This window comes from Macaca thibetana, chromosome 17 (assembly GCF_024542745.1).
Source record: "Macaca thibetana thibetana isolate TM-01 chromosome 17, ASM2454274v1, whole genome shotgun sequence".
Taxonomy (NCBI): domain Eukaryota; kingdom Metazoa; phylum Chordata; class Mammalia; order Primates; family Cercopithecidae; genus Macaca; species Macaca thibetana.
The window spans coordinates 38643047-38655665 of record NC_065594.1 but is presented as its reverse complement, the minus strand read 5'-3'; the positions used below and the strand labels follow the sequence as shown (position 1 = coordinate 38655665).

The 12619-nt window shown below is 35.1% G+C and overlaps 1 protein-coding gene across 2 annotated transcripts in view; it reads left to right on the top strand.

Moving 5' to 3' along the window:
• The window catches only part of DIAPH3 (diaphanous related formin 3), a 496891-nt gene that overhangs the window by 118595 nt on the left and 365677 nt on the right, over positions 1-12619 (top strand). For both annotated transcript variants that reach the window (XM_050766531.1, XM_050766532.1), the window contains one exon: positions 5963-6093. In XM_050766531.1, coding sequence (XP_050622488.1) covers positions 5963-6093 — 131 coding nt within the window. The remainder of the gene's footprint in view (positions 1-5962; positions 6094-12619) is intronic.

Here is a 12619-nt window from a genome sequence, read left to right as displayed (position 1 = left end):
TATAAATAGAACCATCTACTGTGTACATTTTGTTTGGGCTACTTCAACCTAGCATACTTTTTTGATTCCTTTGTCTTGTTGCATTTATCAATAGTGAATTCTTTTTATTGCTGCATAGTATTTCATTTTGTGGTTGTACTATAATTTGTTGATGAATCCTTGGGTTGTTCTCAGATTTTGACTGTTAAGAATAAAGGTATTCCATACATTGTAGATTTTTTCATTTTTTTCCTCCTACTTAACACCTAACTGTGCAATTGCTGAGTAATATGGGCAATGTATATTTAACTTAAAAGAAACAAACATTTTCCAGGGTATTTCATTTTATATGTCCACCAGTAGTGCAGAAGAGTTCCAGGAGTATCAAATTCTCACTACTGTAGGAGACTACTATAGGGACTATGTAGCACTCCCTCATTTGTGGTTCCAATTTGAACGTCCCTGCTGACAGGTGATCTTGAACATGTCCTCATGTGATTATTGGCCATTCACATATCTTCTGTTATGAAATTTTTAATTTGTTTGTTAATTTCTTTGTCTTATTACTATTGAGTTATAGGAGTTCTTTATTCTGAATACTAGTCCTTTATGAAATGTATCATTGGGAGAGGCAGTGTTGCATGGGCCCTGAGTTTCCCTACATCTTGCTAGCTATTCCAAGAATGCAAAGTTTGATTGCTCTTTACTCATCCCATTTTCAGAGTTGCATTTGCAGTGAGTAGCCTGGAGAGGCGAGGTTTTGCCTCCCTCTGCACAATGAGCATGCCTATTACTGCTCATTATAAAAATGGTGAGTACCCCAAGCTCAGTGTTCTTCTCTTATGATGCAATCCACTGCATGTGCAGGCATTCACCATGGGCCCTGCATTGTTCCCCTGTGATTTGGTGGGTTAGGGACCCAATACATGCATAATAAAGTCCTTTGTCTCTAATCCAGGAGTCTTGTGTTTTCTGCTAGCATCTGTGAAATAGTAACAGGCTAACTTAGCTTGTATGTAAGTTGAAATCTCAGACTCTATACAGTTCTTAACTGTATTGCAAATATTTTCTCCTGGTTTGTTCTTACCTTTCATTTCCTTACTGAAACTAATTTAATAAGAGACTTTTGAATTTAATGAGGTACAATATTTTGGTTTTATAGCTAGTACTCTTTGTGTCCTATTTAAGAAATCTTTTCCTTCTCCAAGGCAGGGAGGATTTTTACCTGTTTTCTTATAGATGTTTTATAGTTTTAGCTTTTACTTTTAGGTCTAGGATCCAGGTTCACTTTCTTTCATATGAAAGTCCAATTGTTCTAGTACCATTTGTTGAAGAGATTCTTCTTCCCGCCATTGAATTACATTGGAAACTTTTGTGAAAATCGTTGATGATATGTTATATTTCTGGACTCTCTATTCCATTGATGCATGTACCACTCTAATTTGATTACTATAGATTTATAGTTAATCTTGAAATCAGATAATGTAAGCCCCCCAACTTTGTTCTTTATCACAATTGTTTTTCCTATTTTAGTTCTTCTTTATTTTCATATAAATTTTAGGATGTACTTCTCAATTTCTACAAAACACTTGATGGGATTTTGACAATAATCATTGATTGAATCTATGGGTTTTTTTTTTTTTTCAGAAAATGTACTTAATGGATTTCTTAATAAAATTATGTCTTCTGATCTATGAATATGGTATGACATTTTTTTTTATAGGTTGTCCTCAGTTTCTCTCCACAAATGTATTGTAGTTTTATCTATAGGTATTTCCTTTTTTCTTTTTTTTTTTAAAAAATATGTAAATTTCTGGGATACATGTGTAGAACATGCAGGTTTGTTACATAGGTATACACATGGCATGGTGTTTCCTGCACCCATCAACCCATCATTTACATTAGGTATTTGTCCTAATGCTATCCCTCTCCTAGCCCCCAACCCCAGAAAAGCCCCGGTATGTGAGGTTCCCCTCCCTGTGTCCATGTGTTCTCATTGTTCAACTCCAACTTATGAGTGAGAACATGGGGTGTTTGGTTTTCTCATTCTTTTTCATGGCTGCATAGTATTCCATGGTGTATATGTGCCACATTTTCTTTATCCAGTCTATCATTGATGGGCATTTGAGTTGGCTCCAAGTCTTTGCTATTGTGAACAGTGCTGCAATAAACATATGTGTGCATGTGTCTTTATATTAGAATGACTTATAATCCTTTGGGTATATACTCAGTAATGGGATCGCTGGGTCAAATGATATTTCTAGTTCTAGATCCTTGAGGAATCGCCACACTGTCTTCCACAATGGTTGAACTATTTACACTCCCACCAACAGTGTAAAAGTGTTCCTATTTCTCCACATCCTCTCCAGCATCTGTTGTTTCCTGACTTTTTAATGATCGCCATTCTAACTGGCGTGAGATGATACCTCATTTTGGTTTTGATTTGCATTTCTCTAATGGCCGGTGATAATGAGCTTTTTAAATGTTTTTTGGCCACATGAATGTCTTCTGTTGAAAAGTGTCTGTTCATATCCTTACAGTAATTGGGTGATTTTATGATTGGGACATATAATATCCTGTTGAGTGATAATAAAATGAACTAAAGCAAAAAGATTTTTGGATGCCTGAACTCATCTCTGTAGGGATGTAGCTGTAAGGACTTTATAAAATGTGGATTCAGTTAGCTCTCATTTCATGGAATGGCATCTTTTGATTCAATTGAGTTTATTGCTATTCAGGAGATGGAAGAGAAGAGGTTCCAATGTTTTAAGATAATTAAAATCCTTATTTTTCATAATACAAATCAAAGGTAATAATGAATATTTAGAAATCTAAAAATATCAGGCACATTATTTAGACATATTAAGTAACTATCAGAAGAAACTGTTAAAGGAATTAGGAATTACTGTCTTTGTGAGACAGGGCTAAGATGTAGGATAGGTGGTTTTTGTTTTTTATCTTTTAATACCACTTTTATTCTTATCCACGTGCACTTATTGGTTATTCTCATACTTAAAAAGTATTTGCTACATGGAGCTTACTTATTGTTGAAGAAAAAAATCTATTTATTCAGTTGTAGTTTATTTCGATCCTACCCGAATTGCAAGTTTTTCGGAAATAAATTTGGAATGGGCTACAAGAGATCATCTAGTTAACCTCTACTGCTATATTTTTGGATAAAAATATTGGCCTGACAGCATGCACAGGAAACTTGAAAAATTTATGGTATCAAGAAATTGTAAACAACCTACTTGCCCAAGAGCCAGGGACTAATTAAGTAAGTAATGCAATAGTCTGTAGGCAGGAAGAGGTCGTATTTTTTATGGCTTATGTACTGACATTGGAATATGTTCATGAAGTGTTGCCTAAAGATAACAGTAGCCTATAGAACAATAGGTATCAAAGGATGTTTTAAATAAGTAAAGTATATTGTATTAGTTTGTTCTCACCCTGCTAATAAGATGTACCTGAGACTGGGTAATTTATTTATTTTTACTCTTATTTTTATTTTTTGAGATGGAGTTTCACTCTTGTTGCCCAGGCTGGAGTGCAATGGCACGATCTCAGCTCACCGCAACCTCTGCCTCCCAGGTTCAAGCGATTCTCCTGCCTCAGCCTCCTGAGTAGCTGGGATTATAGGCATGTGTCACGATGCCTGGCTAGTTTTGTATTTTTAACAGAGACAGGGTTTCTCCACGTTGGTCAGGCTGGTCTCGAACTCCCGACCTCAGGTGATGCGCCCACCTCGACCTCCCAAAGTGCTGGGATTACAGGCATGAGCCACTGTGCCTGGCCGAGACTAGGTAATTTATAAATAAAAAGGTTTAATGTACTCACAGTTTCACATGGCTAGGGAGGCCTCACAATCATGGCAGAAGGCAAAGGAGGAGCAAAGTCACATCTTATATGGCAGCAGGCAAGAAGTGACAGCGAAGGTGGGGGAAAAGCTTCTTATAAAACCATCAGATCTCGTGAGAACTCACTGAGTATCACGAGAACAGCATGGAGGTAAACGCTCTCATGATTCAGTTACCTCCTGTAGGGATTATGGGAACTACTATTCAAGATGAGATTTGGGTGGGGACACAGCCAAACCATATCATATATGGTTTAAAATATAAATATATGCAAATATATTAATACTCTATGAGAAAAATGCTTTATGTAGAAATATATTAGTAGTACTTATTTTGAGGCACCTTTGTTCTTGTTGCTTTTCTGTGTCCAAATTTTCTCTGTTGAACAATCAATCTTTTGGTAATTCAGAGCAAAAAGAGACATCGATAAGTGCTGTGTTGGTGCAAGTCGAATATGTTCTTTGAATGATATCAGTGACTGTGATAAAAATAATTGGATGTTCATTTTCATAGCTCTCACCATTTCCCCTTTTATTTTCTGAGATTGTACCATTGAATTCTTCTTTATTAAATTACTACTTTGATATTGACATGAATAAAAATAACCCTTCTTTACAGTGCTAATTTGTTTTGCTTTATTGGGAATGTTTTCTTGAATAACATTATATTAAATTAATAAAAACAAAAAACATGAAAAACACCTAATTTCCTGCCACTTCACCTGATCTTCTTTTGAACTTACACAATTCATTTCCTGCCATTGGATGGTGAATCTGTAATTTAAATAATATAATTCAGAACTTTATTGTTAGTTCACCATCCTCATCATTTCCTATCTAGGCTGTATAGATACCTTCTCAACAGATCTCTCTGCTTCTGATCTCAGAGTAAAAGTCCAAGTTCTTTGAGTGGACTGTAAAACCTACAGTCCCCTCCATCATAGCGTTTTTTTCCTATATCTGCATGGTTAGCTGTTTTATCTCCTTTAGACTTTTTATTTAAACACTCAAGTTTGAGTCCTTTGAAGTCTTCTCTCTGAGGCTTTCTTTGACCATCCTGTTTAAAATTGCGTGTCTCATATGATGCTACTTATTCTCTTTCCTGCTTTTCTTCTTCTCTACAGTGTGTATTATTTACAGTGCAATGCATTTTAGTTATTATTTCTCCCCATATGTAGTAAAGCTACATGTAGGTAGGAAGTTCAATCTTTTATTCTTCTTTCATCCCTGCTCTATTCTCAGTACTTAAAACAGTGCCCAGTATTTAGTAGGTACTTAATGTTTGTTGAATAATGAGTGAACTCTAACTCTTCTAATTCATATTTCACACTGGAGTGATCCTTCCAAAACTCCCCAGGAGAGCTAGTTGCATAGTAGTGCTTTATCACTCCATGATCTGGCCTCTGTCTTCAGTTGCATATGTTTTTGTTTTTCTCTCCATGTGTACGTGCATATTATGTTTTGGTCTGAAAGTTAATTCCTTTCTCATTCTTTGCCTGCCTAATGCCTACTTACAAAAGAAAAACCAGGAAGATATACCCCTGTTATGTAGGCTTCCCTGATCTGTTCTGCCAAGTTAGATGTTCTTTCTGTGAGTCTCTTTGTGCTGTGTTACAGGAACTAGATTGTACTGAAAATTATTATTTTCTTGCTTGCATTTCTTCCAGACTTCACTTTTTGTTAATCCACGTGTCTATAGTGCCTAAAACTAGGCTTATAATGGTAGTTGAATGAATTAATACCTAACAGCCTTTTCTGTGCTGCTTAGAATACTAATTTTAATAGGATAGTTCTTATATTGAGTTTTATTTTGTGTGTGCCTAAAAATATTACTGTATTTTAAGATATTTTCTATATTACACAATTGTTCTCCATGACATTTTACATTTGAGAAAGCAATTATTTCAATTTGCACACCTTCTGATGTTATATTAATATCTTTTGTGGATATCACCGATTATGAATTTATAGATTTTTGGGCAGAAGTAAGGAAATTATCTACCACCCCTGCCCAAATAGTGCTAATTATAGTAGTTATGTGATGCTGTTAGGGGGATTAACTTGTTATTTTTTAATGGGTAATCTCCATGCAGTATTAATCAAAAATTTTTTTGACTTATTTTATAGGGGAGTCTTAAGAGAAGCCGACAGATCTCACCTCAGGAATTCATTCATGAGCTGAAAATGGGGTCTGCAGATGAGAGACTTGTCACATGCCTGGAGTCTCTCCGAGTGTCTTTGACCAGCAATCCTGTGAGGTAATTCATCTATTTGAACACCAACAGGGCAGATGTCATTAATGTGTTCTTTTAGTTTAATATTTTTTTTCGTTGTGCCTGGTAAAGCTCAACAGTTTCTTAAAGTACAAACTGAATACCTGATATTTATATGCAGGAAGAAATATAGTCTCAATAGTACCTTTTGCATTTATTACTGAGTGGTACATTGCTCAGGGACTTTAGAAAAGCTTTTTTCCCCCATAGAATTTTTAGAAACCTAAGGTGTTTTCTGAAAGAGAACTGTCATGTGAGAAACTATTAATTTAATATGACTGAGTTTCACCCTGAATTTTGTCATTATATATTTACTTGCTGATGTTATTTGATATAGTAAGAAATACCACTAATTCAGTTTTTCTGTTGTTGGAAATGTCATTGTAGGACCCTATAGGTTAGTTTTGCTATATTTACCAAATAAAAGTACAGAACAACCAGAAATATTCAATTCTAGACACACACTAAAAAAAAATTTATCTGAAGTTCAAATTGAAGTGAGTATCCTGTACTTTATATGCAAACAGTACCATAGGTGTTTCCATAAGTCAGTTTTGAAATGGGGCTAATTTTTGGTGCCTCTAAGAAATAATTGTGAACAAAATTTAACAATCAATGTAAATATATTTTTATAAACTGGGCATATTTAAACTTGTCAGATTATTGCATGGTGGGAGACAGACTTGTTAAAAAAACAAAAACCAGGAAGATATACCTGAAATATATCACGTATGTTAATTGTGGTGCCTAAAAAGAGAGATTTCAGTCTATTCGGAGGCCATATGCTAACTCGGAATTAAGTGGCTAAACAAGAGTATTCTTGAAAAAATTCAAGCAGAAGTTGTTATGAAATACCTAAACAGTCAGAATCAGAGAATTTCAGAGCTACAAAGATTGTAGATCAGTTTTGGGTTTTTACTGTGTAAAAAATGAATGATTATTTCTGCATAAGAATATATGTATATGTAGTCATGTATGTATGTGTGTGTGTGTGTGTGTGTGTTCTGAAAGCTAGAATTGCGTACTATAATTGGAGGTTCATGATATGGAGAAGAATTTGCTCTGATTATTACTTTTTTGGAGATTTCTGTGGCTGGATTATAGTATGCAGAAATCCTTGACCATACAAGTATTTAAAAGAAAACAACCTTAACTGCTGAGATGTGAGACTGAGTGACATTTAACTAAGGAGTATGATGAGTAAACAAAGAAACTTTATTGTATTTCAACTTTATTTTTCCATATTTTGCCATTTCCAGTCTGTCCTATAGACTGCAAACTAATGGTGGGCATGAAACTAGGGCTTCATGTGTGTAATTTGCCTCTTGTTACCAGACACACTGTTTAGCATGCAGGAAATGCTCCATAAAGATTTGCTGATTGAAACAATGAGGTTTTAATTTTAGCCTTCTTTAATCTTACCTTGGCTAGTATTAGAAACTGAGAATGGATTAGGGAATTTATTTGACAGGTATATTCATAAATGAAGAGCTTTGGTGTCCAGCCTAATCTTTGCCTGTAAAATATGTTCATTTAAAAAAATATTTGGCCAGACGTGGTAGCTCAAGCCTGTAATCCCAGCACTTTGGGAGGCCGAGGCGGGTGGATCACTTGAGGTCAGGCATTCCAGACCAGCCTGGCCAACATGGCGAAATCCCATCTGTACTAAAATTACAAAACTTAGCCGGGCATAGTGGCGGGCACCTGTAATCCCAGCTATTTGGGAGGCTGAGTCAGGAGAATTTCTTGAACCTGGGAGGCGGAGGTTGCAGTGAGCTGGGATCATGCCACTGCATTCCAGGCTTGGGTGACGAGAGTGGAAAAAAAAATTACTGAGCACCTGCTGTTTTCCAGTAGTATGTGTAGGTGTAGGGCTTGAGGAAACAAAGCAGATTCACACCATATTTCTGTGGAATTTAAACATAGGAAGAGGGTATTTGGGGGTTGACTGGGGAGACAATTCACACTCATTTCTCAATTTATCTGTCTGCCAGTGAGCACAGGAAATATTCATAGTTTTTCAATATAATGAGAACTAGACCCTTTATTTACTACCATTATTATTCTCCTCTTCTTTATCTACTCAAAAGTAGATGTCTGTGCTAACAAAGGAAAACAAAATAGAAGGTATATATGAATTCATGCATCTTACAATGGATTATTATTGTGATTTTACCTAAAAACACTGGGAAATTATGCTATGTCTGGTTCATTTGAACCTTATTTAAAGAAGAAAAACTAGAAACTGGTGGAATTGTTTCTCTAAGGATTCACAATTCTAGAATATGTTATTAGGAATCCATGATGTTATCCATGAAGTACTTTTTTTTTTTAATTGAAAAGAATAGAAAATATTATCATTGGAGAATTTTTTCTGAAATCATGCCACTTTATTTTTAGAGAGAAAATTGAGAAGATCCTTTTTTTTTTTTTGGAGATGGAGTCTCACTCTGTTGCCCAGGCTGGAGGGCAGTGGTGCAATCTCGGATCACTGCGGCCTCCATCTCCCGGGTTCAAGTGATTCTCCTGCCTCAGCCTCCCTGGTAGATGGGATTACACGTGCACGCCTGGCTAATTTTTGTATTTTTAGTAGAGGCAGGCCTCAGCATGTTGGCCAGGCTGGTCTTGAACTCCTGACCTCTAAGGATCCACGTGCCTCAGCCTGCCAAAGTACTGGGATTATAGATATGAGCCACTGTGCCTGGCCCAAGATGATACTTTTTGAATATTTCTTTGTCCAGTGTTCCTATTAGATAAATGACTTAGGTGGACATGTAAAACTGGGAACTTATGCCTGTGATCAAATTTTTGGACTTTCCTGTTAGTTATGATGTGCCTGCTCTTTAAATCAGTTTTTAATTTTTATACAGTATGTGACGAAAAAGGATTTCTAATTTTTGTCAAGTTTTGAGATCATTGTTAGACCTGTCATATCATTAAGTAAATTAAAGTTTTAAAAATGTCTGAATAGAACAAAAAAGAAAATTGAACTGATCGATGGTTTTCCGGTGCTGGTGTAGGTTCAGGATTTATTTAAATAAAAAATGAAGGAAGGCCGAGTACGGTGGCTCATGCCTGTAGTCCTGGCACTTTGGGAGGCTGAGACGGGCAGATCACTTGAGGCCAGGAGTTTGAGACCAGTCTGGTCAACATGGCAAAACCCCGTCTCTACTAAAAATACAAAAATTATCTGGACTTAGTGGTGCATGCCTGTACTCCGTTTCACTTGGGAGGCTGACGCACAGGAATCCCTTGAACCTGGGAGGCAGAGGTTGCAGTGACCTGAGATCATGCCACTGCACTCCAGCCTGGGCAATAGAGTGAGACTGTATCTCAAAAAAAAAAAAAAAAAAAATCAAGGAAAAAGTAGACTCCTCCGTACTCCCAATTACTTCTCCCGTCTCGTCTCTGGATATGTAATATTTTTAGAGCCACTCTTCAACTTCTGAAACTGCTTAGCAATTGTGAGCCATGTCAGCCTTTTACTCTCTATGAATTATGTGAAAACCAGTATGCTAAATACTAGATTATTTGTCTTGCTTTATGAAGATTTGATGTAGAGATCACAAACATCTTTTATTTGTTGTTTATTGATTATCTAGTATTCTTGGTGACAGTTTTGAGCTAGTTCTGAACACCAGGGAAAAGACCAATTTCTTCAAATTATCAAATATTACTTTTAGTGGATCTTGACAGAGTCAATAATTACGTTTGAATTATGGAATACATTTGGTTAGAAACATAAAAAGGTAGACAGCAACATTATAGATCATACTCATCTATGCATATAGTGAAGGTGTCTTTATTTTCTCAATTTGATGTGCCTGTCAAGGGCAAGATTCTTTGTCTCAAAATCTAGGCTTATCAGGTTTTTGTGTTTTGAGATTTTAGGCATTATTTTCCATTAATCATAGTTAAAATTTTCATTTTCAAATTAACAAGAATAATTTTATCATAAAGTTCTATTTTTGTTAGATTTCTAAAGAGATTCTTAAGTTGATAACTATAATTTTGAGAAAATCATTTTGGAAAATTTTGCAGAAATGTGTGTGCTTACATGAAAACAAATAAATGGCCTTTGAATGTCATTATTCCATTTAATAACGTCATTTTTAGAATCTATTTTTTCTTCATTTCTGGAATTTAAAAACACAAAGCAGGTGGAAGATCTTGACTTTGGAGTTGATCCAGTTCATGTGTAAAGACAGAAACAGAAAAACTTGTGACAAGCAGTGAGATCATTGTACTCATTTTTATCAACATGATCTGAGGAAGTCTTTCAAGATCAGAAATTTGAAGTTGCTAATACTTTGACTTACTTTAAATTTTCAAATAAAATATTAAACATTTCCAAAAAACAATTTGTCATAACAGTAAAACATGTATCTCCTTGCCTATTAATGAGGCTGAGACATAATACTGCCTATAGCTTTGAAGCTTCCTTTCATCCCTTCTTAATCCTATACCGTCATTTCATTCCTAAATACCCCTTCCCTACACTATTCTATGGTAACCACTATCTTGAGTTTTGGGTTTATCGTTCCTTTCAGTTACAGTTTTAGCATATACGTATTCCTAATTAACCTACTGTTTGGTTTTATATGTTTTTGAAGTGTATGTTAATGGATCATCTTCCATGCATTATTCCCCCGCCGCCCCCCCCCACCCCCCCGCCCCCCCCCCCCCCCCCCCCCCCCCGCCCCCCCCCCCCCCCCCCGCCCCCCCCCGCGCCCCCCCCCCCCCCCCCCCTTAGAGTTGTATTTCCTCTCAATATTGTTTCACAGATTTATCCACCTTGATGTGTGCAGCTTTTCACATTTTTCCCAACTAATCATTTTCATACCTTATATTTTAGGAATATCTATTATAAATAGCATATGAATAATTTTTTATCTCATCTGATAATCTTTGTCTTTACCTGGTAGTTTTAACTTTTTGTATCAATTGTGAAAATATGTTGGAATTTATGTCTGATGTTTCATTTTGAATTTTTAATTTACGCTGCTTTTTCCAGGTTCATCATCCAAACTGCTCCTGCTCTTCCTCATCTCTTCTTTCTGCTTCTTCCTTTTCTATATTCATCCTTTCTGTTTATTATCCTTAACTTCTTTTGGATTGATATTTAATTTCTTATTTTATTTTTCCTCATTTACTGATTTGGAAGACAAATGATCATTTTCTAATCTTAGAAAAGAAATTTAAAATGAACACACTTTAAAAAGAAATTTAACTTGCATGTACTTAAAAGGTACAAAAGTAAGCAATATCTCTTCTCTTGAACCAAAGAAAACTTTAATATCTTTTTTACTTGTATGCTAGTTTTGAGTGAAATTTCAGTGTATCTGTTTTCTTTTAATAAGTTAGATTTTACTATTATTGAGTCATATTATAAATATGTGTATATGTATATATATTTCTACATACATCATTCTTTTTTATTTTTGTTTGCTGCCCCTGATTATTTTACTTTTGCTTTAAGTATATTGTTAAGATCCCTTAGTGAGAGTATGATTGCAAAATTCTGTTTGAAAGTATCTTTTTAAAAAATGATGTTTAGTCAAGTTGACTCACAATTTTTTGTTGTTGTTGTTATACTTAATGTCTCAAAGTATCTATTTGCCTTTGCTTTGGAAGGATAGTCTTCCTAGGGCATGCAATTGAGATGCAATTGAGGGTTTTAGATATCTATGCTTAACACATTGAAGATATTATTTTCTCTTCTGACTTTCACTGCTATTTTTGAGAACTTGGCGTTTAGTAAAACTAATTCCTTTCCATGTAATCTGCCTTTTCTCTTTTGTCTGGTTCTATAATGTTTTCTTTATCTTTGGTGTTCTAGAGTTTTTTTTACGTGTCTGCGTGAGATTTCTTTCTTTTTTCTTCTGATAGGGATTTTTTTTTTTTTTTTGGCTTTTTTAATATGATGGGTATCTTTCTGTGAAAATTTTGCCATTGTTTTGTCAAGTATTGCCTTTTCCCTTCTAATTATGTATATGTTAGAACTTCTTGTTCTATGCTGTATTATTTCCTATTCTATCATTAATACTTTCCATTTATTTGTCTCTCTCTATTACATTCTGGATATATTTTTTTAGATTTGCATGGCATGTTTTAGTATTTTAGATTAACAAGTTATAAAAACTTATTAAAAATTCACCTTAGGTGAAAAAGAGTTTGAGAATTAACAATATATTCAGATTCATTTTGATACTAGTAGTGATAATTTCTGAAATGGGCAGGTAGAGTAAGGTTTTCCTGGGTGTATTTCTTTTCTCTTTTTCCTTTCCTTTTTTTTTTTCTTTCTCTCTCTTCTTCCTTTCTCTTTGATATTGATACATGGAGGTAAGTAATGCAGGCAGCTCTGTTTTCTTTCCTGTTATTCAATATGGTAGCCACTAGTTGCCTGTGGCTATTTAAATTTAGTTACCTAAAAATGAATAAAAAGAAACCCCACAACATATTTGCTTGAGAGCCACATGTAGTTAGTGGCTACCATTTTGGACAATATATA